This window comes from Cavia porcellus, unplaced genomic scaffold, assembly GCF_034190915.1.
Source record: "Cavia porcellus strain 051 isolate PalLab524CR breed Dunkin Hartley unplaced genomic scaffold, mCavPor4.1 scaffold_29, whole genome shotgun sequence".
Lineage (NCBI taxonomy): Eukaryota > Metazoa > Chordata > Mammalia > Rodentia > Caviidae > Cavia > Cavia porcellus.
The window spans coordinates 23,103,112-23,129,753 of record NW_026947512.1 but is presented as its reverse complement, the minus strand read 5'-3'; the positions used below and the strand labels follow the sequence as shown (position 1 = coordinate 23,129,753).

Genomic DNA, 26,642 nt, shown 5'->3' with positions numbered 1-26,642 from the left:
GGGTGGGTGCTACGGTGAGGAGAATGCCTGCAGCTCCCCTGTCCTTCTCTGTGGCCGTGCATTGCGTCTAGGCCACTAGGGGCGCTAGCGGCACTCACCCGGAATATTCCTTCTTCCATCGCAGCCTCTACCATGGCTCTCTCCAGCTCCTCTTCAGCGGTCAGGTCTCCTGAGATGGTGCGGTGGATCTCGGGGGCTGCCTCTTCCTCTATGGTCCGCAGTCCAGCCTGGGAAGGGTGAAGTGACTTGGTGATCGCTCCAGTCCAGGAGTGGAGACCAGAACTGTTTCACTGGCCTTGCCTTTTTTTTTTTGGTGTGTGTGTGTGTGTGTGTGTGTGTGTGTGTGTGTGTGGCGGGGAAGGGGTACTGGTGGATTGAGTCCAAGATCTTAGCACTAAGCTATATCTCCAGCCCTTTTTAAATTTGTATTTTATAGTTTTAAATTTTTGACAGAGAGTCTCACTAAATTGCTAAGCTGCCTGGGCTGGGGTCAAACTGGCAATTTTCTTGCCTCAGTCTCTTAGAGTGCTAAGATTACAGGTGTGCACCACCATGCCTGGCTTTACTCATTTCTAGTCCCTGCATATGGGGCTTTCCCAGAGCTCGCTCTCCTTCATGGCTCATTCAGTGTGGCAGGGCTGTATGAGGCCCCCAGGTCCTGCTCTGGCCTCTTTGACTGTCTACACTTGAATTGTCCCAGCGTCTTTTCTCAAGCCTGTGAGCCTATGGGTAGAGATTTTGCACCCTCCCCAGGACTCCAGGTTGAGAAATCTCTTTACTTGCTACATATATATATTTATATTACCAGCCTTAAGACAAATCAAAATTGGCGTCATCTGATAGTTTGTAATGAGGACATAGGACCACTTCTGTGACATTTTTATCCAAGATGTATATTTATGTCTAGCATAAGGAAGCAACAAACAAACACAACCTCAAGGCCTCTTATGTAATCTTCAGAAGTGTCAAGGTCATGTTAAAGGAAGACTGAAGAACTGTTCTAGATGGAAGAAACTAAGAAAATATGGCAGCTAAATGCAGTGTGACATTCTGAATTGGAATTTTTTGACATAAGGACATTATAAGGAACTAGAGAAACTTGAATAAGCTCTGAGGCTTAGATGGTAACATACCAAAGTTAATTTCCTGATTTCGATAGTTATATATATGGTGGTTATGTGGGAGAATTATGCAGGAGAATATCCCTGTCTTTAGGAAATACACATTAAAGTGTCCTGGGTTGATGGAACATCATGTTAATATTACTCTCAAATAGTTCAAGGAAAAGGTTTTTGCATCATACTTGAAATTTTTATTTTATTTTGTTTTATTGGTACCAGGGATTGAACTGATGACCTCATGCTTGCCAGGCAGGTGCTTATGCCACCGGGCTAAATCCCCTGCCCAATACTTGAAAGTTTTAAAATATGAAATTATTTCAAAATAAAAGTCACAATTGAAATAATTTATCACATATCTCAAATGCATGTGCATTTTTAAACTTTTAAATTGTGTGCATTACAATGGATATGAAAAGTAGAAATAAAAACCAGGTGAGCTAAAACACAAAGTTTTCATTTCATACCCACGGAAGCATTTTAAGCGCGCCTGGAGGATCTGCATCCTTCAGAGCCCACCGTTACTGTCTCACTTGCCTCTCCTGTGGGCAAGGCCTCTCTTCCTCGGTTCCATCATCCAGAGAGGTTGAGCTCCGGGTTCTTCTCATCAAGTTGAAATGGCTTCCATTGTGGATCATCCAAAACTATCATCTCCTTCTCCTGCCTCCTCTGACCTTCCTTCTGTCCTCTCTGTCTCCAACCCCAGCCATACCAAAAGGGACTTGGAGCCTAGAGACCTGGCCAGCAGGGAAGGCACTTGGAACTCGCCTGAGTTAGGCTTACCTGGATCTGGACAGTGTCCTTCTTGGGCCGATACCCATAATATTCCTCCTGGCGCTTCATGAACTTTCTGAAGTGCTCCTGGATGAGGAATGTGGCATAGAACTTTCCCACTGTCACCTCGTCATCTGCAGAGAAGCCAACAAAAGAGATCCTGAGGGCTGGTGGAAAACTCACTCTGGGTTCAGAGTGAGAAAAAGACCCAGACCAGACCTTGGCCTTCCCATATTGTTGAGTTGGTCAGGAGGCACTTTCCACCCTGAGGCTGGCGGTTGCCCCGCTGGGTGCCCATGGGGCCCATTTACAGTATTTACAAATTCTCATAGGACTTCTTGGAAAGGCTCCTCATCCCTTTCTCATCTGCTCTGGCAGCACCTACCTCCTATTGGAGGGATGACCTGGTCCAGGAGTTTCATGCTGGTTCTCTTCCAGATCTTCTTGATGATGGCCCGCAGCTCCTCATTGGCCTGCTCAAAGTTACCTGGGCAAGGGAAGGACAGGAATGGCCCCAAAGCCATTCAGGTCAAGCTCCTTGGTAAGCCCACTGATTTCCCACCCAGCCTCTCTCAGAACCATTCACCAAGCTAGGCTAGGGCTGCCTGCTGGAAGCCTTACCTTCTGTCTTGATCTTGAGGGCTGTGCGCACCAGGGCAAAGAGTGTGGCATTGAAGGTGACAGTGCCATCGCTGTTCAGGGGCATGTTCATGCCTACCAGACGCTGTGCAGGGAAAGGCAGGGATTGATGTGCAGCCAGGACCAGGCTCAGCCTGGAAGGACATCCTTATCCAGTCTGTGGGCCAGGAGGGGATCGGACACAAGGGTTGGGGTGTGAGCTGACCAGGATGCCTTCCACAGGAGGATGGAATGATGACTGGAGGACACTCTTAAAGCTTTAGGTCATTAAGGAGAGACTTGAGGACTTCTATAATTTGGCTCCTGAATGTCTCAAAAGGCCCATGGATAAAGGCTTGGTCTCTAGGAAGTGCTACTGGGGAGTGATGGAAACTTTAAGGATGGGGACTACTGAGAGGTCACTTAGGCTGTGTGCTCAGAGGAGATCGTGGGACCCCAGTCTCTTCCTCTTTCAAGTACTGGTCATGAGATGAATAGTTCTGCTCCAGCATTTCCTTCCATCATGGTGTGCCGACCCCCAGCCCCACCAGAGACCTAAAAGCAATGGATCTGTCTGACCTCAGACTAGAACCCCCGCCCCCCCAACCTGTGAGCCCTCAGGCCCTGGTCAGCTTCCCTGGCCCCTTCTTCCACCCTTGCCCCTCTTCCTGTCCTGGGGCTGCCCCTCCCTAGCAGTGCTGGTTACCTTACATGCTACCCTGTGTGGGCAGAACTTCCCAAAGCCCAGAGGAGGCTGGATCCTTCTCAGCAGGGTCACCACATCCAGATGCTTGATTCTCCCCCTGCAGACAACACAGATCTATACACCCGGTGGCCACCCAGAGTCTCCCCACCATGCAGAGTGGGCGGAAGGGAGGGAAACAGGAGACAGGAGACACTTCCTTACTTTCCAAACATGTTAGGAAGTGGGAGCCTTGTTCCTTTTTAACACAAAAGACAATGCGAATATATAATTGCCCACCACCAGAAAGAGGCTCTCTTTGGGAGCAGAGAAAGGTTGACTCTTAGGAGCAGTCTTTTAGACAGGGGACCTCCCGCTGTGAAATCTGGGTCTCATTTTCCCCCTGCCAAGACATTCCTCAGGTTCTGGTCATGCTGATGGGGGCTCTGGGGTTGTATGAATAGAAATAGAGTATAACGATAAAGAGAGGTGAAAGCCCATCTCTGGAGATGGGTCTAAGCCAGAAACTATATTTTTGTTATGACCGTGACCCTCTAGAATAGACATAAGAGTAACCAGAAAGGTCAGATAAAGAAATGACTAAGGTAAGGGCAAAAAGTACGTGCTGTCTCTGGGAAAATCATTTTAGAAGATCTTACTGGTTTTCACTTCCTCGGGCTGGCTGTGACAGAGATTAGGCATTTTCTATTTGGCTTTAGAGGACTGAGTGAAAAACTGTGGGTGTTTGGCAGAGGCAGGTAGGTTTTTATCTCTCTGATGTAAGCGCTTTAACAGCACGGTTGCTAAGGATGCTAGACAGACCGGTGTTACATCTTGGTACCATCCTTTAGTAACCCAGGGCAACTTAAACCCTCTGAATTTCGGTTCCTCCTCTGTGAGACCAAGATGATCAGGAGACCCATGTGATAGTTTGCTAAAAGAAGGAGATAATACAAAGTGTTTGGTACAGTGCCTGATGCCTGGGGAAGGAGCATTTGGTAAATGTGAATTTGTTACCTTTTTTTTTTTTTTTTAAGGCAGAATGTGTCTCTGGATGCCCTGAAGCATCCTCAATAGCAATGAGGATTCTGGACAAATGCATCTAGATGGGACCTGGATTCTACATTTTAATCAAGCTTGGATGCAGCTCTTCAATGGGGCTTTCTGGGTGGTCACGCTTATAGTTCCTGGTGAGGTACTGAGTTCCCTACTCCTAGCAGTATCCAAGCAGAAGTCAGATGAGAGTTTCCTAAGAAAGTCAATGGTCTTTTCACCTTGGGAAGCTGTAGGATCCTTTCTAACCCTGGGACTCTAATTTTCTTGGCTGGGACACTCAGTAGATGAAGAGTGTGATTTCCTAGAGGACATCAGGATTGGGCCAAGATGTAGGGGTGGACATCTTAGGGAGTGCCCAGCACAGAGCCTACAGACTGTACTCACTTAGCCTCTGGATCATACTCGGCCCAGATGGCCTTGAATTCATCCAGGTGATGAGGGCCCAGGATGGACCAGTCCCGTGTGAGGTAGTCAAAGTTGTCCATGATGACAGCCACAAAGAGGTTGATGATCTACAACAGAAGGATCAATGGCTCCCAGGGGAAAGGCAGGCAGTACAGGGGAAATAAATGAGCTTGGAGGTGTCTTTCAGGCATGGGGGTAAGCTTCTGCCTCTCTGGACCCCTCATTCCAGCCCTTCTACATAACCCATAATCCAGCAAGACTGTGCCTGCCTCTGTGTTCCTGCACAGGCAGGCCTGGCCAGGGTTCTGTGTCCATTCCTTAAGCCCACCCTGAGGGTGTCCTTGGCCCATACTCCAACGTCAGCCTGCCGCCTCACCCAGATGCTCTGTCCCCACCTCTGTGCCCTGGTCCTTGTCTCTTTTGCCACACCTGCCTCTTCAGTCCATGTTGGGGAATCGAGTTGCAGGGTTTGTTCGCATATGGACTCCTGTTCAGGTTTAGATCTAAAAAGTTTCTCAGAATTCTTACATGTGTGGAAGGTGACTGGCTCATGGGGGTGTTATACTCATCTGTGGACTCATCCACCTATAAGCTCAGTAGATGTGTGCTGCTGGGAGGTGGAGCCTGGTGGAGGTGGGTCACTGAGGGCCTGACCTGGAGGAGGGTATTCTTGACCCTGTCTCCTCCCTAGACTCTCTGCTTCCTGCAGAAAAACTGCCTCTAGGCATGGGTTGAGCACCTTTTTCTCGGCCATGCCTCTCTGCCATCCTGTTTCTGCCCTGGACTGAAATTGTGATCCAAATCAAGCCCCTCCTCCTTTTTTTGTTTTTTTGTTTTTGGTACCAGAGACCAAACCCATGACCTTGCACTTACCAGGCAGGCGCTTATGTCTGGCCCTCCTCTAAACTGTGAGGGTCCAGCAATGGGAAAGAGAGTGAGACAGCTCACTTCCTGTGAGCTCCCATGGGGCTGGGATCAGGTCTCACTGGTGCTTCCATCCCCTGCACCCCGCCCTGTGCTTGTCACATATCATATACTCAGACAATGGTTGTGAGCAAATGTAGGACAGAAGTACAGGAATGAAGGCCCATGGTGCCTTCCTTACGGACAGACAGCAATCCTGAAGCTCAGCATGACCTAGGGCTCTGCTTGTAACCCCACTGGGACCCTGTGGAGTCTGAGCCTCCTCATTATGGGGCAAGTTTCTCTTCCTGAGAAATAATTAGGTGTGAATGTCTTCATAGGAAGCCCCTACCTATTTAGGACATGGCCCTGTTAAATGGTTTCCCATTCTCAGTTGCTAGTGAATATACACGTAAGAAGTAAGTACACTATGAATATGATAAAAACATTCTGCAATCCCTCCAGAGCATGAAAAAGTGCTCAAAAAGAAGGCCACACCCAAAATGACCAGAACAAGAGAGATCTATCCAGAGCTTCCTGTGTCCCTGAGACACATGGCTGAAAGACACAGCTGGCCAGGAAGGAGAAGGCAGGTCCTGTCTCCCTTGGCGCAGGACCCCTCCCTGACTCGGCGCTCCAGGCTCTCACCAGGAAGGCACAGAGCATGTAGAAGCTGATGAAGTAGTAGTAGGCAAAGTTGGTGCCGCACGTGTACTCCTCACCCGGGGCGTAGTCTGACTCGGGGTCACACAGCTTCCCATAGCTGCAGGCCAGCAAGATCTCCTGCCAGGCCTCACCAGTTGCACACCTGCAGGAGAGAGGTCCTGTCGGCCTGTGCATCCTAGGGAGGTGGCAAACTGAGCTGCCCTCCACCCAGCGGAGGGGCTAAGGACAAGGTAACAGTGTTGGGCCACTTGCTCACAGATGATTAGAACCACCAAGATGATGACAGGAGAGCATGAAGCCAGGCAGGGGACCCTCCTGTGGAGCTGGCATTGCCAGTGCAGACCAGGACAGAGCGAAGTAGAGACTGCCATGGGTAGGGTGGTGAGGATTCTTGCCTGAAGAGTAGTAATACAGCCTGGGGAAAGGTCTGGAAGTTGTTGTTTCGGTTTATCTGGGTTCCGTCCACCATGGCAATCTTTCCAAACATCTGCAAGTGACAAAGGGCTCTGGCTTCAGAACCTAGACCCCAGTGTGGGGTCTCCCACTGCCTTTTCCTGCTGGACCTGTTTCCCAACTTCATCTCTACCTCTCTCCAACCCTGTCACTTCAGGCCACAGGAGATCTGAAGCCATAAAAACTGGATTATTTTCTAAGCCACCAGGCCAAAGAAAAGAGGAGAGTAGGCCAGTTTTTCCAGCTGCAAGCAGATGTGGGGGGTCACAGTGTAGGTGATGGTCCCCAGGGGAAGAGGCCCAGCCAAAGCCTTAGAGATGACATGGAGATGCTGTGCTTTTGCATGCTGAGGCCTCTCCTGGATCACTCCAGGCTCTGAACACTGAAGCCTCTGGGGCTAAAGTGTTCAATGCCCTTTCTAGCCCTACAGATGATCCCTGGGCTACTGGGAGGTAGAAGGCAGATAGGGTGAGGGTCCAGGCTGTGCACTGATTGGGTCCATGGGTGCTCCCTCCAATGTGTCCACGATTCGTCCTTGGGCCTGGGCCCAGATGCTCTCACCTGCATGCCAATGACAGCATAGATGAAGAAGAGCATGACGATGAGCAGAGCCACGTAAGGCAGGGCCTGCAGGGCCAGGAAGGAGCGTCACTCAAGGCTCACCACCAGCAGTCAGCCCACCCTCTTTCGGTTCAGGCACCACCTGGCCCCAGGGCCCACAGCACTGCACCATGGGCTCAGCTCCCCAGGTGAGTACAGTTCCTAGGACCCTGATCCTCTGGGCAGGACACCCACCTGGAAGGACTTGATGAATGTCCACAGCAAGGTACGCACTCCCTCTGCTCTGCTCAGCAACTTGATCAGCCTCATGACACGGAACAGGCGGAAGAAGGCGCTGGAGATGCGAGCACTCTCATCTGGGTCCTGCGGGGCAGCAGCCCCAGAGGTCAGTCTGGGGACAGCCTCTTGGCAGGATAAGAGGCAGGGCAGGCAGGACATGCAGTGCATGTGTGCTGGGATAACACCTGTGGCAGGGAGGGCTTCTGTCCCACCTCATGGCCCCTCCTGTCCACTAGCTCTGGATCAACATGGGGCTCAGGAGCCATTTGGCTGGGAGAGTGGGTGGACATGGGGATGCCAAGCTGTGCAGAGAGCCCGAGGTTGCGGCCCTCTGGGGGCCTCCTACTTATCTCCCTTTCTCTTTAAACTGGCAATGAGCTGAGGACCCTGGTGGCTGCCTGGGCCTCTGTGCCTAGTGTCTTCAGTGTTAAGTTCCCCCGAAGCTCGGCTGATCTACCATCATAAATTCAACCTGTTCATTCTCTTCTGTCCCCACCCTACTCTTGGCTGTTTTAAGCTAGGCAAGCACCTGCCCTTGTGCCAGCCTTGGACACAAGGATACCTCTGGAAGAGACAACCCTCCCTGCCCTGTTTGCTGTGCCCCCAAAGGCCTTGGGCCTGATGAACTGTCACTGTAGTGCCATGCCAATACAGTCCTCTGGACTGCGGTCCCATCTTTGCAGAGAGTGCTGGAGACCAGCCTCATTTTGCAGTTTTGCAGACTCTCAGGAAGCCACTACATCCATGCATGTTCTACTGTGGAGCCCCCATCTCCACCCAGCCCCAACCCTCAGTGGGCCTTCTCTGGGGAGGAAGCCCTGAGCGCTGGCTGGGTGCACCCCATGCGATGCATACAGCCAGCCCAGCATGCAAGCTGCAGGGCAGAGCCGGCCGCATGCAGGGCAGATTCATGCAGCCAGGAATTACAACGTTCCCGCAGCCTCCACCCAGGCAATATAGTCCCCCGCTGGAGGCCAGGAAAGTCTGTGGAGAAAAGAGACGAGAAAGGGGGAGGAGAGGAGAGAGAGGAGGAGGGACACATGGGAGAGAGGTGAAGAGAGGTGTCAGAAAGGACAGATGCATGGAGAGTTAAAGAGAGAAAAAGAGAGGCAGGAGATGAAAACCCCAAGTGTCTGCAGTCAAGGGCAGGAGGTGAAGAGGGAGGACGAAGCTTTGTGGGAAATGTGAAGCGAGGGAGCGAGAAGAGAGGAAGACCAGACACAGACAGCTCCCTTCTCGTCTCTGAGACGCATCTACAAGTTTCAGGGGTCTGGGTTCTTGTCCAAGCTACTTGGTGCTGGGGAGATGCCCTTCAAGGGTGCTTTGGGAAACCTGTTCATCATCCTGTTGCCCTGAGGCCAGGCTGAGGCCCTAAGGAACGTCCTGACTACAAAAGGCAAAAGTCTTTTAGGGAATCCTGAGAGCCTCCAGCAGATGCTCCTTTGCCTGAGACTGGGAACAGGACCAAGGCTCATGACTCAGGCACCAGGCTCTTAAAGATTGGGTGTCTAGGGGTGCAGGAGCAACAATTCTTCTTGATTGCTCCACACTTCCCCCTCAGGCCACATTTCCTGAGACTTGCTGTTCTCTCAAAAAAAGTCACTCACTGTTCCACTTGCATGTAGCTGCAGGTGGACCCTCAGCTCCCTAGTTTCTCAAGTTAAGCACTCTGTCTGGGGCAGCTTTGCCCTCAGCTGCTGGCTTTCAATCCTGGCTGCATGTCAGGGTCACCCAGAAAGTCAAAACAAAGTAAAGCACATATGTTTGCCGGATCCCCAGCAAAGCCAGCTTCTGAGGGCTGGGGCTGGGCTTCAGGGACTGGAATGCACTGCAGGTGATCCTCACATGCAGCTAGGATGATGACCAGTGGTACAGACCTGTGTCGCCCATATAGCAGACTGGCCATGTGACCAGCAGGCACAGTGGCCAGTGGCTGCTGTACAGAACAGGTAGAGTATGTCTACTGTTCCACAAGACCTGGTGCTAGACCTTTCCCTGATTTATGTACCAGAAATACAAGTCAATCTTTTGTTGTTGCTGTAGTAACTAGAAATTGAACCCTGGGCCTTTGCACTGAGCTACATTCACAGGACCAAGTCTCTCAACTCAGGCACCAGGCTTTTTAATTTTGAGTCAGAGTCTCACTAAGTTGCCCAGGATAGACTTGAGCTTTTGATCCTCCTGCTTCAGCCTCCCAGAGTGCTAGTACAGGCCTGTGCCACTGTGCTAGCTGTAAGTCAATGTAACATAACTTTGAGCCTATATTTGTTACTGGTAAGGGACATCCAGGCTCCTAAAAACCACACAGTGCCCAGTATCACCCTCTGTAACCAAGTAATAACACCCTTCACACCTTGTCCTCCAAAATCAAGGAAATGCTTCAGATGTAGCCAGGCATCCCTTACACAGGCCTCAAGCTTCTGGAAGTAACTATTTTTAATTTGGGCTACTTATTTTGGCCATGGACAGTTCTGTCTCTTGACTGTGCTTGTGAGGGATGCTGCTCTCAAACTGTGAGGCCTTTTAGGATATTACTTACCCCAGAACATACTGAGAAGATGGAGATGCAACACACACACACACACACACACACACACACACACACGTACACATTCTCACACTCACTGGTTTTGTCCAGAGCACACTCTATTCCTCATCAGCTCTAACCAGATGGAGCTCTGTCTGCCCCTTCTGCACTGTGCATGGGGGGGTGACACATCAGACACCCAGGGTGGCAGCTGAGGCTCCTGGTTCCTGCCAGGGCTTGTTTCTCCCTGGACCCCAGCCCCGTGTGGAACACCACCACGGCCCTGGCAAGGGTGGCTCCAAATGTGAAAGGCCCATCCACCTGCTCCCTCCTGCTTCTGCACTGTTGCCCTTTCTGCCCCTGGATGCTGCTTGACCAGTCCCAGAGGGATGCCATCTTTGGAGTTCAGCCTCCACCTCTCAGCTCCCCTCTTCCCTGTCTCCCCTGGCATCCCTCATTCTGACCTCCACCCACACTGCCACCCCCACCGCCAGGCCACACTCCCTGGGCTCTGCCTGTCAGCCTGGGACGTGTGCCTTTCTGCTGAGACCTTCTCCCTGTCTTTCTGTCCTTGTCATCCAGATGCTGTTGCTGCTTCTCATCCCACCTCCAGAGCCTCATCCTCTCCCCTGAATCTCTTGGTCCAGCTCCTGCGGCCCTTTACCTTCTTGCCAGCTCAGCCTTCAAAGCAGATGGAGGATCAGAACACACATCCACGGCCAGCATCTGCCACCATCCCCTCATCTTGGTTACCCAGCCCTACTGTCCTCTATAGTGAGAGCTCAACACAGCAGCCAAGGGGCTCTCATCTCTCTCAGAATAAAACTCAGGGTTGTAGTTATTGCCTTCAAGGACCCAGATGATCTGAGCTCTGCCTTTTCTCCTCATCTCTGCCCTTCTCCATTCCAGCTCAAAGGCCTCCTGCTATCCCTCAAACTCAGCAATCAAGCTTCCACATCAGGGCCTTTGCACATACTCTTCTTGTTCCCCACAACACTTTCTGTGCATGGTTTATTCCCTTGTTTTATTGTGATCTCAGCTCCAGTGTCTTCACCCCACCTTCCCCTTCCCTTCTACTCTACACCCTTAACATCTTTTATTTTTTTATAACCTATCATATGCTAGATTTATGTATCGTTCAGGGTCTCTACAATTTTATTTACTGCTGTTTATTTAGCACCAAGAACCACAGCTGGCACAGGGGAGATACTCAACGAAAACTTGTGGCATAAATGAATGACGGAATCCCTAAAGAAAGGGCCCCTAGTTTTTAGTTATTTCCTGCCCCTCAGACTGATATTTAAAAATGGCCTATTAATCTATGGCTCTACTACAAACCTTTGATGACTTCCCACTGCTGCTTCATAACATCTAATCCAAGCCGCACCTCCCGCCTTACCCTCTCCTTCCATGTCCATCACAGTCACACACATCCACCGACCACTCCACATGCCGGATCCTTCCCTGCACGCCCTGCGCTGCGCCTCTCCCACAGGGCCATGCCTGCAGGGCTGCGTCCCTTGCCACCTTCTCTGAAGCCGTCCCTGACCGCCTGCCCTTTGCTTTCGACAGCAGCTTGCCTTGCACAGTCTGGTACACTCCCTGTGCCCACTTGGTCCTCAGTTACCTGTGCCCTGCACAGGTGTAGTTCCTTGGGGGACAGAAGCCATGACTTGTCATCTCAATCTCTGTAACCTCCAGGGTGCCATGTTGCCCCTGAGGACTGAACAAGTGCTGTCTACCCCGCCCTCGTAATGGCTCTGCTTGCCTGATACTCACATCGATCTCACTAAGGATGACATCTATGATGCTGCCGATGACGATCAGGAAGTCAAACACATTCCAGGGGTCTCCGAAGTAGCCCTGGGAGAGAAAGAGATGGGAAGCCTGTGGGCTTTGGGCGGAGGGAGTTATAGCAGCCAGCAGAGGGCAGTGCTGCTGCCCACAATCCTGCAGATCTGCAGGGGGCAGGCCAATGTGGGGAGGACAGGCGTCCACCTCTCATTGTAGCTCCCACCCCACCACCCTCTCCTTTTGGCTCCTTGATTCTTTCCCTCTAGAGTGAACAGTGGTGAGAGGCTGTTGGGCAGTAAGGATTTGGGGCCTTTTCCTGGCGAGGAGCACTTTCATCCTGGAGCCTCCCTTGAAGTTCAGACTGGGGTGTAACAAAGCAGAATTAACAGAGTGGCTGCGCTGGGTTAGGAGCTGTGACATTCAGCTTGAGAATCAAAAACATAGGCCAAGGTACTCCCCAGGCCTGTGCTTTGAAACTGAAAGGAAGCAGAGGAATGTAGATCAGCTTGGAGAGATGAGGTGTCCAGGTTCTTATCATCGGACAATTCTGGCAGCCTAGAGGTCATTTCACTTAGCCTGCCCCTGGCTACAGCAGGTACAGGTAGGCGAAAGAGTGAGCCAGAGGGAGCGGAAGTGCTGGACAAAGGGACCTGCCGTAGCACGAGGGGATGTGGAACAAGATTCCACGAGACCCCAGCAGGTCACAGCTGCTCTCTGGCCCTATGGCCCCAGCACTCACCCGAGCCTTGAATGCCATGAGCTTGAGGATCATCTCCAGGGTGAAGATGATGGTGAAGGCCACGTTGAGGATGTCTGAGATGTGGTTCATCTGCTCTGACTGGTTGTAGTGCTGCGGAGGGGACATAGGAAAGGTGGGCTAAGAGCCCCAGCCTGTAGGTTGCCTTCCCAGAGGCTCACCTCTTTCCAGGCAGCCCCACCCTCCGTGGGCCCCATATCTACTTTGTTTTAACTAGGATCCTGCTTTAGCAATTTCCTGAATTCTCCCACCTCACAAAGGCACCCCCTCAACCCACATTATGAAGAGGCAATGGAAGGAGAGGGACAGGGGAGGTTTTTAAATTCAAGTCCTGCTGAATGTATTTTAGGGCTTTAAGACCAGAGCTTATGGGATGAGAAGATGGGAGGTCCCTAAGGCAGGACTCTGTGACAGGTTCCATATAGGACACAGGGGCAGGAGGGAAGACCAAGGCTCTGTAGTCGGTGTCAGGATTGGCCATTGGGAAGTGACACTCTGTAAGCTTTCTGTGTCTTTGTGCTGCCCCCAGTGACAGTTGGCATTTTGAGGCTGTCATTTAAATTGGCAACCTTAGCATCCGTGACCCACAGCTATGGACTGCCTTAAATTCTTATGCATCTCTTGCTTTTTTTTTTTTTTTTTTTTAAGAAAGCTGATTAAATCCCATCCCTTCCATAAAACCTTTCCAGGGAGATCAGAAGATCCGATGGCTGCCCCCTGTCCAGTTTTTCCTGGCTTAGCCCAGAGCACAGGCCACTGCTCATGATCCTCTACAGATGTGGGCCTGCTGGCTCAGTAACTTTTCTTTCCATATTCTCATGGCTGGACGACAGGTGGTCTTATTGTTGTATGTATCTTGGGATCCTGGGGCAGGGAGCCTAACTTGCAATTCTGTTTATATAGAGTTTAAATGATCACATCCTTCATGAAGGCTTGATAATGATGTTGCTGGTTGTGCTGTCTGTAAGGGGTGCTCAGCTCCTAAGATACACACCTGTTCTGTGAGCCCTAAGCCCATTTCTGTTGGAACAGAGCCTAGATTCCAACAGCTCACCCCATCCAGATTTGCAGCAAAAGAAGACAAATAGAGAAAATCCTTTCTACTTCCTTCACTGTCTCCTCTTTTGGAGCCTCCTGTTTACAGAATTACACTATCTGTATGCTTGAATTTGCTCCTTAATAAATCATAAATATGTGGTAACAAAGCCTAGAACCAGTGTCCTGTGTCCCGCACAGCACCTCACCATGCAGCCCCTGGCATGAAGCAAGTGCTCTAGAAATATTCATGGCAGGGAATCCTGCCATGCCCATCCTACTCTACTCAGGGCCCAGAGCCCAGACCAGAAAGTCTCATTTCCTGGGAGGCTCCTTACCTGCATGCCCAGGCAGATAGTATTGAGCATAATGAGGGCAAACATCAGGTATTCAAAGTAGGAGGAGGTGACGACGTACCACACCTGGTACTGGTATGGGTTTTTGGGGATGTAGCACCTCAGTGGGCGGGCCTTCAGGGCATACTGCACACATTGGCGCTACGACACAAACAACAGTGAGGTCAACACTGTGACTCCCTTTTCCCCCACCCTCTCTTCACCTACATTCCTGGTCTTGAAGGAGCCCCACATTCTGTGCCAGGCAGGGGCATCTGTGGCCAAGAGCTGGGAGCCAAGGGGCTCTATGAACTCTTTAGAGGGAGGAGTCCTCTGGGTTCTCCTTGTGTTATCACAGCCCATTCTGACCGTACTGCAGCATAGCCCAGGGCTCTGAACAACTTTCTTTCTCTGAGCTGATGTAGGTTCCATGAGAAGACACCTCATTTCACCAACTGCAATAGCTTCAGGTTGGAGACAGAGTGGAGTATGTGCGGGCTGGGACTGGGCATCTGATGGAGGCCCTACGGTCACCTAGTAGGATTCTCTTCTCTAACCAGAACCTAGAGCTCAGGGTGCTGGGAGGCTGCTGGGGCCCTGCCCTCCATGTCCAGCAAGTGGCCCAAGCACCTGGTTTTTGTCCAGCTCACAGTTCTTGTACTCAGTCTCGCCCTGCTCCTGGAAAGTAACGATGACAAAGCCCACAAAGATGTTCATCATGAAGAAGGCGATGAGGATGATGTAGATGATGAAGAAGATGGCCATCTCCACTCGGTTGTTGTAGATGGGGCCCACGTCCTCCTCATTTGCATCTATAGCCTTGTACAGTAGCCTTGGGGTGGATGAGAGGAGAGGGTGAGCCATCATGGATGATGAGGTAGAGTCAGGCTGGAACGGGTGGTCATCATCTCACTCGCCATAGGCAGGCAGGGAGAGGGAGGGGAGAGAAGGCAGAATTTGGCAGGAAAGGCTGGAGCTGATCCTGGAGTGGTCCTGCCCTTACCTGAGGTGCCCTATCTACCCCTAATCTAGCAGTAGGGTTCCCTAATGGGGAGAGAGGCACACAACTAGGGGGAAGGGTCAGAGTCTCAATCAGACTCACTTTGGTGTCAACACACGAGTCCAACCAACACTGCCACAGAGCTGGCATGGTGCAGTGGGAGCTACAGGAAGGCCAGTGGGTTTCCTGGCTCTGCTTTAACTATGCCCCTGTTGGACCCAGGCACCACCCTCACTTACTGGGGCCATCCCTCGAAGGTGGAGACCGTGAAGAGTGACATCATGGCTGAGAGCACGTTGTCAAAGTGGAAGTCGTTGTGTAACCACTGTCGGGGACGCAGTTCTATTTGGGTGGGGTCCCCATCCTTGTACACATAGTAGGAACCCCTGTGGTGAGGAGGCCCAGTCACTCCACTGAGCATAGCTGGACAACCTCTGCCCCATTCATCCTCTGGACCCTAAGTGGTGAGTGTGCGGGGCGGGGGAGAAGGTCCAGACTGGGACCAGAGAGGACACCACTGGGCACTCCCTCCTTGCAGCCGCCCAAGGAGAAGTACCTCCTCCAGGGCCTACTGGCTTGATCCCCCAGTTCCTGGCCCCTCATAAGTGGCGCCTGCCCTGAGACCCCTCCCACCGAGCCCCAGCCAGGGGGACAGCACGCACTTGCACTCCTCTTCTGTCATCTTGGATAAGTCATTGCAGCTGAAGAACTTCCCCTGCATCAGAGAGGGGCGAGGGATGGAGTGTATTATCATGGAGATGGGATGGAAAAGTGGGCTGCTGAGGTTCCGGGAAGAGGAAGAAAGGACGCCAGCTGTCCAGAAGGACGAGCTTCCTTCCTCTCAGGGGAGTCCTTGCCTATGAGTAGGGCCCCAGGGCACCCTTTCTCCTTCACCATCACCCATCCCCACTGCTCTCCCTGGCTTCCCTACCTGGCCTGAACACAGCTGAGAAGCCAGCACCTTCCATGAGCACTTGCTGAGCTCCCCAGGCTGGGCCCCAAGGGATGGAAATGTGAGCACAGTCTGTCCCCTGCTCTTTCCTCCCCTTTCTTCCCTGGATGCTCCAGGGAGCCCCTCCTTGGTTTCCCCTTCACACCATAGGTACAGGGCCTGTCCCATCTCCCACCTCCTCTCTCCTGCCTGTGGGGCAGCCTCCAGGGCCTGCTTTGGGAACAGGAGCCAGCAGATGGCCCCAGTGCGCTTTGAGATGGACCCCAGCCAGGCTCCGGGAACACAATCTATCCTTAGAGAGGAACAGAGGCCCTAGTGGACCCCTCCCCCATGGCCTGGGTAGCAGGCCCTCTGCAGCCCCTAATTGACCTCAGCAAGAGCACCGGTTCCTTTTGTCAGTGTCACATACTGGGTACCTGCAAAAGATTATGCTTGAACAAAAGGAGTTGGTTGCTAGGTCTTCAAGGGGCTGAATTAGGTTTAAGATCTGGACTTGGACCCAGCTTCTTTGCTTAGGGAGGGAAATGCCTCAGTCAAGGCAAGGGCCAGACTTTGCTGGTCTGTGACATTCCTTAGGGTTGCTGGAGTAGAGGGAAGAGGCCGGCAGCAGGGGATACCGGAGACAAGCAGGTTGTAGACCCAGCTACCACTGGGGAGGGCTCAGGGCATTTAAAAGTTAACATCCAATTTAGTGTGGAAAGCAAAGCCAAGCTCTTTCATATGATGCGGAATGCACATGCTAAGTTTCCAGAGTCAAATGTGACATAAACTGCCAGTTGCAACCACTGTGATTCTATGAGCCAGATAGGCAGTACTTGAGGGCTTCTAACAAGAGACTGCAGCACAGAGTTGGGCTGCTGGAGGACCAGCGCTCTTGCCCTGAAGGGACTTGGGGACCAAAGGAAGGGCAGCTCCTTTCCATTCCCCACAGGGAGTATCTGCTGCTTTCCTGTACACCAGGTCCCATGGTCTGACACCCATGATGTACTCAGGGGGGATATCCTCAGGGGGATTTGGGGACCCTAATCCTGACACTGAAGATGAGGAAAAGGGGGACAGTACTTTGTTAGACAAGGAGGTGACAGCTAGATGCAGCAGGTTGGCAGAATGTCCTGACACCGTAGACATCCTTACCCTTCCAGGACAGCAACTAACATGACCCATCCATTTGAAGTCCCTCTAGAAGCACACCCTGGCTCTTTTCTCCAGTGCTTGTTCCCTGTCCTCAAAGAGGAGTACCCCCTCAGCCCTAGCAGAGGACCTAGCCCATTCATGGAGAAAATTCTTTATACCTGTTTGTTGAATGAATGAATGATGATATGATGAATGATGATATGATACCATTGCATATCTGAGGCTGATGTCTTACAGTCATGACTTTAAAAGAGCATGCTTTGGGGCCAGGAATGGTGGAGTGGGTCATGACAGTAGTATGAAGGATGTCAGAAGGTACACTGGTGTACCTATTTCTGTGCCCTGCAGAGGACCCGAGAACCAGAGGCATGCAGAGATCAGAGCTCTATGGAAGGGGACACTAGTTGACTCCTAGAGAGCAGCTGAACAGCTGTCTTCTACTGGGAAAGGGAGAACAGATGCAGGCCAGCCCCAGATACGAAATGAAGGCCTGCTGCACGAGGGCCTCCGGTAGAGAGCCCAACTAGGAACGTGGGCTGGAGAAGGAGGAGGTGGGGCTTGAGGTGGGATGTGTTAGACAGGTCTGGCAGAACAGGAGGCAGGGGCAGGGTGGCAAGGGGAAGAGCGACAGCAGAGCCTGTGGGACAGGCCTGGTGCAGTGAGGACAGTGGCCACAGAGCTGCAGGCCAGTCACCAGCATTACCTAGGCAACTGGATTTAGACTAGAGCCATCTTAGCCTGCACATTCAGCCTGCACATCTATTTGCCCCCTTTTCCTGTGGGGCAAAGTAAGAGCTGGCCTTGGGGAGGGGACTCTGCTGGGGAGGGGCTCACCTTAAAGAGCTGGACTCCAATGCAAGCAAACATGAACTGCAGGAGCGTGGTGACCAGGACGATGTTCCCAATGGTGCGGATTGCCACGAACACACACTGCACCACGTGCTGGAGAGGGAGGGCCAGGCCTGCACCAGCTGCACCCCGCCACCAGAGCTGAGGTGCAAGACTTGCTGCCTCCCAGGGAGCTCTCAGGGAAATATCACACCTGCCCCCACCATGTGACCAAGGGGATGGGCCGGAGTCCCAGCCACAGCTGGGCAGAGTTCTCTAGAGCTGGGGTATGGGGTTCTTTCTCCCCTGCCCTGGCCCCCTCGCACCTTCAGCCCTTTGGCCCTGTTGATGGCTCGGAGTGGCCGGAGCACCCTGAGCACCCTCAGAATCTTCACCACGGAGATGGCGCTGGACCTGGGGGAGGTACATGAGAGGTGGTGGCCATATCCGTTGGCCTTTCACTGTGTGTCCAGCCCTGGTAAGGCTGCTCCCTGCTCGCAGGCTGGGCTCTCACAGATGGACCACACTGTAGAACAGGGGCTTCTTCTCCCAACAGACAGAGTAACCCGATGGTGGGGGCTATGGTCTCCCCGAGCAAAGGGGACTGCTTTCTGTCCTCTTTCCCAGTCCCCTATGACAGGTCTCTGTCCATTGAACACTGCCACTTCAATCCAACTGGTTACAGCCCATGGGTCCCCCCACCCATAGCCCTGAGAGACCCTCCTCTTGGGACATGGTGCCCACCACCAATCAGAGGATAGCATTACTGCTCTGAGGACCATGACCAAGGCTGGTCCCTGCCACTGCTCACTCAAGTCCCATGGAGATGAGGGATACGGCCACCACCAACAGGTCCAGCATATTGAAGTAGTTGCGGCAGAAGGACCCTTTGTGCAAGAAGGCTCCATAGGTGGTCATCTGGAGAGAGAGGGCAGCGTCCTGGGTGGGAGGAACTCAGTGACAGGTCATCCCCATAAAGAAGGAAGGACTTCTTTCCTTGGTCTAACCAAGAAGGGCATTTGCTAAGGCAAATGGCAGCCAGGAGGATTCATGTACCTTAGCTCCTGACAGCCACCTAAGTGCACTGTCCTGCTCTCTGCTTCGGGGTGGCAGGGATGCAGCCAAACTCCTTTGCCTTCCTAGGAAACTTGGGAGGTCCCCTTTGGCCAGGGATTGCTGAACCGAGCTAAGCATCCCCTCCAGACCCCAATCTTCAACAAGGCCTGGACCTTCTCTCTCTTCCTTCTGTATCCCCTTCCCAGCTTCTGCCCTGGCCCCTCCCAGATTTCTTCTCTAACAATCTTTGCACAAACCTCTTGTGCACCTTTAGAGTCTGACTGGAGAAGCCTTTCCTGTCATTCAAGTTCCTATATGATTCTGCCTCTTGCTGTTCCAGCCCCAGTTCTTAGGGCTCCCTGTGTGTATAGTATATCCCAGCTCAAAAGGGCCACTGCCTCCTCTCTAAGCTCACCCTACACCTTACAGTACATTTACCATTGTCTGCCCTCCTAGGCTGCCCAGGCTGCCTACCCCTGACAAAGTTCTGTCTGATTTCAAGGCCTAACTCTAAGGCACCCTCCTCCACAAAGTGCCTGGACCTCAGGGAAGCCACTATCACCCTCTGCCCAACTCAGTAGCAGGGCCTTGTGTTAGGGGCTACCCAGGGTATGCAGGGGCCTGTTCCTCGCTCGCTATCCTCCCCACTCCTTGTTGGTGACAGTGGAGGCTGAGACTACTGGGTTTCAGGCTCAGATGGATCCTTCCCTATCCCCAGCCCACTGTCCTTATAATGGCTTCAACACAGTGTGCCCACCCTTGAGGTCAGGGAGGATGTACAGTGGAGAAGGGTAAAAAGGACACCAAGGACAAAGCTGCCAGGAACCTAGACCAGACAATGATCACCTCTCTGGGGACTCCTGGAGGGAAAGACCTTGTCAATCACTAATAACCAAGGTCTAGGAGCAAATCCCAGCTCCTAGGTCTGCTCTTAGGTCTGCTAGGTCTCCTAGGTCTGCTCCTAGGTCTTTCATTGTGGCAGGAAAGTGGCAAAGGCTTTGTAGACATGGGTGTGCCCTGCTGAGAGGCAGAAGGCCACAATTTGGTTGTACTCCAAGTCCCCGTCTTCCGGCCATCCACCCGCTTGCCTGCTTGCTCTGGCTGAAGTCCTGTCCAGTCTCCTAGCTCCCACAAATCTTTCCTGACATATCCACCTTCTTCCTGCTTTCCCCCACCCTTTAGCTCAGCCCTGAGTGTGCTTGCAGTATGCAAGTTGGAGCCGCATCAGGAAGTGTCCCTTCCCCAGCTCAGCACGGATGGGGTCCTCAGCAGCTAGGGCAGCACCACTGAGCAAGCCCAGGGCTGTCTGTCACACAGCCTCACTCACCTTGAGGACAATCTCCACAGTGAAGACAGAGGTGAATGCAATGTCAAAATACCCGAGGATCTGGAAATGAGGCAGCAGCTAGTGAACGGAAGGTAGACCAGTAGTGTCACTTCCACCACCATCGCCATCATCGCCACTGTCATCCAAAGCACACAGATGGCACCTGCCTTGCTTCCTACAGTGACAGCACACTTCAGGGGCAATGGAGGATCATCCTAGTCCTTCAAGAACTTGAACTCTAAGAAACTTTGAGGCCAGCCTGCAGCCACCCGGAGGATGCAGGGGAGCTCTGGGCACCAGGGTGAGATGTGTGTGTGTTGGGGGGGTGGCGTCCTGGGTCAACAGCAGGGGCCACCATCACCTGGTTCCTTGTGGACTCAGCACGAATGGGGTCCTCTGCAGCCAGGGCAGCACTGCTGAGCAGGATGAACAGCAAGATGAAGTTGGTGAACCAAGTGGCATTGACGATGCGGTGACATAGGACACGGATCCTGGTGTGTCAGAAAGGGAGGACAGAGGACCTGTGGGCTGCTGGAAGCACAGGCTCCACCCACAGCTGTCTTGAAGAGGGACACAGGATCCACTCCTTGTTCCCCCAGGTCAGTGGAGAAGTGTAGCCTTGCATTGGCATGGTCCTCTGCTTGGGACACAGGGGCTCTCTCCCCCTCCCTTTTTGTTTCTTCAGTCTTTTCCCATCTCCCAACTGAGACCCTCTGACACCTCCCCCAATATATCACCATTCTGAGGCTCCCCCCACAAAAGGATGTAACAGGCTGATCTCCAATAAGAGCTGAGTTTTCCCCAGCTCTAATCATGTCCTGTATAAAACTGTTCTTAGAGACCAGCCAATAAGTATGGCCCCTATTAGGTATAAAGACTGAGAAGTTTAAAGGCATTGCTCCTCCCTGAATTTCATTTTTTTAAAGGTTTTCTGGTTTTGGTGTTGGTGCTGATGATGGAACCCAAAGCCTCAAGAATGCTAAGTAAGCGCTGTACCCCAGCCCAACACTAGCACTTTAAACAGGGCACAAGATCTTAAATTCAAGGAGCAAAGTTTCTCATGGGCTAATTATAGGCATGGAGAATGAAGAGGTCTTTTCAGAGCAGGAAAGCAGCTTTCTCTGACAGCCTCGTCTGTCACTGCACATGGCAGCCAGGGGGCCACCCACTTATTGGTAGGGCTGAAGATGAAGAAGGAGCTGGCTTCTGGAATGGGCACTGCTTTCTCTTTCAACTGCAGCTCAGCCAGGGGGCGCGGCCGGGGGCTCACTGGGATCTCAGGTTCATCTTCCTCATCATCCCCTATGGGGAGACAGGAGAAATTAGGGGTGTCTTTCAAACTCTGCAGTGCCCTTTGCTTCCATGCCCAGAGGCTTCCCAGGAGCCCCTGCTGCCATCAAGTGAAGGGCCACTCCGGATGCCATAGTGTTGTTGGGGCCCGGCCTGGGCATCTCCTTGCCCTTCAGGAAGCAGACCTGAATTGCGCTTGTCTGGGGGCTGGGCCCAGGACCTTCTGCAAGCAGGGTCCAAAGCAGGCCAAGGAGTCTCACTGCTGTACCTTCTGTCCCCATGGCAACATCTGACCGGGACAGCAGGAGAGTGAGTTCTGGTCCTGCCTCTAACTTGCCGTTCCAGAGCCTCAGCTTCCTAATTTGTAAAACTGGGGCCTGGAAAGTTGTTGAAATAATGGACTTATGAGCCCCCCTCTCTGCAATTCGGAAAGTAATAATTTCAGAGAGTAGCTCCCAGCATCAGTATGAGCTTCAGCATGAGCTTCAGCTCCAGAACCATGGCAGGCACAGGGTAGAGATGAAATAGGGAGAGAAGAGTTTCCCTATCCTGTTCTCTGGTCTTGGAGACCCTGAATACCTGGAGTCTTTGGCTCTGGGGTGTGAGGACCCACAGATCACACTGTGCACTCCCTGTGATTTCTCTTGGTTCTGTCACTTGGAATTCCTCTTGCCTCCTCCCAGGCCTGGCAGGAACCCCTAGGGAAGCCATGAACTCCAGATTCTTCTCTTTCCCTTGTGGAACCTGTGAGGGTTCCCACATCCATCCAAATCACATCTTCTTCTTCCCTATTCTCCAGAGAAGTTACAACTCTTGCTTCTTCCTCAGAATGAGCATCCTAACACAACATATGCTCCTCATCCCTCCTGGCCCACCATGGATCCTAGAGGCACACTGTCTACTCAACTGCAGGAACTTCTCATTCTTAAGGTAACATCTTGGCATCCATTTCCCATTGTCTATTCTCACTGTATTAATTTTATTCTACATACCTTTTGTCATAAGCCTTTTATAGACAGAAGCTGGATTATAAACATATTCAATGTCCGTGGTAAGACCTCTCTCCTCACTGTCCACTTCAGATGTCCTCTGCCCCTGCCCTCCTCACTGCCCTAGCCCCTTCCTTTCCCCTCATCTCAGGTTCCCTGCAGTAGCTGCCCACCCTCTGTGTGCCAGCCTCTCCCATGTAGCAACTGGTGACTCTTAGGTGAAAGGAATCCAGTCAAATTATTCTAAACTCTAGTAGGAGTTTAGAATACATTTCTGGTAGGTATTTGAAGAGATGTTATCAGTCTTACTTATACTATTCCCATTCTCCCCACATTTGGCCTGCAGAATTCTTTCATATATTCACCCATTCTATTTACTGAGTGCCTATTCTCTGGCAATCTCTATGCCACTTGGAGCACAGTAAGTCCCCTGGGGGAGCTTGGAGTCACTAGGGCAAGCAGCTGGCTCCACAAGGAGCTGTAAGATCACCCAGGGACCCAATGCTCCAAAGAGCCCATAAATGAGTAGAGAAAGAGTCTGATAGCTCTGGGCCCCAGGGCCCTTCCAAGGGGCTTTTTAAGGTTCACCTAGCCTGGCTCTATTTCCTCCGTGTCTTCTCTACAGTCTGATGAGCAGGATTTTGGCAGCAGCCTCTGTGTCTATGAAATCTTTATCTATGGCTATGTCTTCTCTGTCTTTCTGTTGTCCTGCCCTTGTAGCCTCTTTTGGATTTTTGCACAATTTCAGTCTTGCCTCTGTTTCAGAAGCTGGACAGTGAAAAACCTGTGTCATTGTCACATGGATGGAGGGCCCTCAGTTAGGGTCCATTCTGCATGACTGGCAGAGAGGACTTGTGTTCCCAGCAGTTGCTGTGATCTTTGAAAACCAAGTCCTCAGCATAAATCATAGAGTAGACCCTCAGGAAGCACTTGCTGAAAAAAATAAAACAGAATGTGTGGATTTTTCTACCATGTGTGCTGCAGGGAGAGGCAGGGGGGTGGATGGCTTACTTGCAAGGGTAGGCACAGAAGGGACATGGGAACATCTAAGCAGGGAACACACAAGAGATTGCTCTGGGAGAATCAGCACCAGTACAGTCCCTTGCTTAGTCACAGCTCAAGAAACCTCACCTGGGAAGTCAGCTGAGGGGTAGGGATCCTTCACCTCATTGACATTGGATTCGAACTCATCGACTTTTAGCTGTAGGATGGAACACAGTGAAGGTCTTGATAAGGCACAAGCTCAGACAGCATATCTAAGGGCAAAGCCAAAGCCTGTTCCTGTCTGAGCCTGTCCGAGCTCTGCTTTTCTCCAGCAGACAGCTGAGATCCCAGGGTCTCCAGTGCTTCCAGGGCCTGGTTCCCTGGCAATTTGAACTCCATTTCCTTAGTTTCCAAGAATATTGAACACAACCAGGATGGAACAAACATGGCAGTGCTAGCAATGTTGGCAAGCCAGTCTGGGTCTCTCCACAGAGCAGTGGTGTCATGGAGAAGCAGAAGTGCTCAGGGCAGGAATCTGGGACTTGGGGCAGGAGGAAGTCTGGTTCTAAGACCAGGACTCTGTGCCCCTCAGCACAGGGGCCCCTTGAGGAGGTATGTGCACTAACTCTCCCTCCACCAGAAACACAGTGTGATGTCCTTGGCTGGCAGGCAGTCACTCTCCTGCCTCCCCTCCCAATCCACCAGTTTCCCAAGGCATGAGAGGACAGAGGGGACCTTCACTGACCTCATTTCTCATCAGGCCTGTAAAACACCACATGAAAAGTCTCACCTTGGCGGTGGTAGGAATGCCTTCTCCCTTGGGTTTCTGCTCTAGCTTCTTGGCTATCGTGGACTTCTCCTCCTCAGACTTCTCTGGGAGACCCCTAAGTTGGAAAACCAAAGAAATTCAAAATGAATGCTGAATGAGAAAGTTCCCAGTGGTCTGCTCAGCCTGACAACACCCTCATGCCTGTGCTCAGGGGTTCTGTATTGGAAGGATCACTGGCCACCAAATGGGAAGGCAGTGGCCTGGGCAAGTCCTCCTCTGTGGGAAAAGGGAGCAACGCATGGCCTGGCTTGAGGTTTACTGCTCATCCACATTCAAGGTCTGTTGATAGTGCATGGGTAGAACCCGCTAAAACAGAATTTGCATTTTAACAAGGTCTCCAAGTGGTTTGTTTGCAGTTTGAGTTTGAGAAACGCTGTCTGGAACACCAGTCTTTTTCCACTCTCAGAGGAAAGTGCTAGGCTTTAGAGTGATGTGATGGATCACAGCTGGAAGGACCGGCAAAGGACCAGATCAGGAAGCCAGCCGCTGCTTCACAGAGGGAGCATTCTGAGGCTCAGCGAGGACACAAGCCCTTCTAAGCACTGTGACTCAGTAGCAGGGGTTGCCACTCATCAGTGTGGCCTGTTTTAACCTCCCAGGCTCTGCCATCACATCATCTGAGGCCTGTCTAGAAGCCAGCCTGCTTCTACCTGTCCAAGGATTGCTAGTTGGCCTTTAGCAGTCCTGGATGTCGGGGTTGTAGAAGGCTGCTTGCTGGAGTAGGTGCCATGTGGCTCCATGGGGGACAAGCCTGGAAGCAGGAGGCCACAGTCAGGACCCAGCACTCTGGCTCCCCCTAGCTGAAGACGCAGCACTCACCGTGACATTTTCCTACGTTTTCTCTCCTCGGCCTTGGCTTTCTGAGCAGAAGTCAGGCTCTCTGCCTCAGCCAGGTTGTCCACGGCAATGGCCAGGAAGACGTTGAGCAGGATGTCTGGGAGATTTCAGCTGAGGAATCTTGGTTGCAGATGGGAAGCCTCTGGGGCAGAAGTTGTGCCCTGCATGTGTGTTGGCAGGGCCTAATCCCTAATGTAGACCTGGAACATCTTTTGTCAGAGCTAACCACAGGACGAAGTGGCCCTGGGCATAGACTGGAATCCTTAGAGAAGCTCTGTATCCATGATGGAGTTTGAATCCACTCAACCCTGGAATCCTATCCTATACTGACTAGAACCAATCTGAGCTCCCACAGCAGCCTATAGGGGACATCAATGAGGCACAGCAAATAGGATCTCTGCTGCACACAGGAGCTCAGTGGAGAGCCTCTCTGTTAACTCTCATACTGTCAGATTCCACAGTGCAGACACTGGGACTTGTGAGACGCCATCAGCATCTCTCTGGCCCCATCTGCCTAGCCCTCCCATTTCCTCACCTTATCTCTGCCCTGTCTTGGTTCAACTCTTCTGATCCCAGTGCTCAGACTGACCACTCCTGCCTACAGGATAAGGAACTCACTTTCTTCCTGCCTGCTTTTGAATCTTTGGACCAGGCTGCTCACCATCTCCACTGCTCTTCAGCTAACCCCTGTGCATCCTCCACCTGCTCCAAGCTCACTGACCTGCCTGGAATTAATTCCTGCTCCTGTGGTTCTCAAAGCTTTCTGGTGGGAGGCCTTGCTCCTGCAGGGCCCTGTCTTCCCACCCATCCTGGACACTGCCCTCCAACCAGAGGGCCAAGCTGTCTAGCAACTGGGCAGCCTCGACCCCTCCCTTAGGCCCTTCTCCCACTCCTCTCTAGTCCTTCACTGCATTTGCCTCCAAGAGGATACAGTTGCCACACACAAAAAGTATGATGAAGTAAATGCACACAAGCATGCCTGGGTAGGTGGGCCCTCCGTAGGCCATGATGCCATTGTACATCACAGAGTTCCAGTCTTCGCCTGTCAGGACCTGAGGAGAGGGGATAAGGAGAAGACAAGGATGGGAACACAGATAGGCCAAGACTGCACAGTCTAAAACATGGCTTGCAGCCTATCCCAGACCTCCCCCTTCATCCCACAGCACGAGTGACTGTCTCCTGCTCTCCTGCCACCCCTCCTCCAATAGTCTAAACCTTACCAAGGCACTTGAGGACCAAGGAGATTGATCATGGGGTCACCACATCCCCAGCTCTGTTCCTAATCCCTAGACAAAACTGGACTGTACTCCCAGCGTCCTTTATCCCAGACTCCTAACATGTGAAATGTTAGGTCCCTTGGAAGACCTGATGCCTAACCAGCCAACTGGGGCAAAATGGAAGACAGTGTGAAGCCATCCACAGGACCCACATCACATTTCGCCTCTCTGGCTAG

At 52.1% G+C, this 26,642-nt stretch overlaps 1 protein-coding gene across 4 annotated transcripts in view; it reads right to left on the bottom strand.

Moving 5' to 3' along the window:
• The window catches only part of Cacna1s (calcium voltage-gated channel subunit alpha1 S), a 61,503-nt gene that overhangs the window by 3,860 nt on the left and 31,001 nt on the right, over positions 1–26,642 (bottom strand). Inside the window, exons 13-39 of one of the 4 annotated variants that reach the window (XM_063240291.1) lie at positions 26,121–26,241; positions 25,172–25,286; positions 24,314–24,407; positions 23,671–23,740; positions 21,430–21,562; positions 20,622–20,751; positions 20,261–20,338; positions 18,689–18,795; positions 18,204–18,291; positions 17,884–17,991; positions 15,626–15,678; positions 15,203–15,349; positions 14,594–14,795; positions 13,967–14,125; positions 12,576–12,686; positions 11,822–11,905; positions 8,443–8,499; positions 7,471–7,599; positions 7,237–7,302; positions 6,618–6,709; positions 6,205–6,364; positions 4,633–4,760; positions 3,217–3,313; positions 2,514–2,616; positions 2,278–2,379; positions 1,902–2,026; positions 99–227 (exon numbers count right to left, since the gene is read on the bottom strand). In XM_063240291.1, coding sequence (XP_063096361.1) covers positions 99–227; positions 1,902–2,026; positions 2,278–2,379; positions 2,514–2,616; positions 3,217–3,313; positions 4,633–4,760; positions 6,205–6,364; positions 6,618–6,709; positions 7,237–7,302; positions 7,471–7,599; positions 8,443–8,499; positions 11,822–11,905; positions 12,576–12,686; positions 13,967–14,125; positions 14,594–14,795; positions 15,203–15,349; positions 15,626–15,678; positions 17,884–17,991; positions 18,204–18,291; positions 18,689–18,795; positions 20,261–20,338; positions 20,622–20,751; positions 21,430–21,562; positions 23,671–23,740; positions 24,314–24,407; positions 25,172–25,286; positions 26,121–26,241 — 2,988 coding nt within the window. The remainder of the gene's footprint in view (positions 1–98; positions 228–1,901; positions 2,027–2,277; positions 2,380–2,513; positions 2,617–3,216; positions 3,314–4,632; positions 4,761–6,204; positions 6,365–6,617; positions 6,710–7,236; positions 7,303–7,470; positions 7,600–8,442; positions 8,500–11,821; positions 11,906–12,575; positions 12,687–13,966; positions 14,126–14,593; positions 14,796–15,202; positions 15,350–15,625; positions 15,679–17,883; positions 17,992–18,203; positions 18,292–18,688; positions 18,796–20,260; positions 20,339–20,621; positions 20,752–21,429; positions 21,563–23,670; positions 23,741–24,313; positions 24,408–25,171; positions 25,287–26,120; positions 26,242–26,642) is intronic. The other 3 variants (XM_003474847.4, XM_063240292.1, XM_013158049.3) reach the window with 3 other exon arrangements.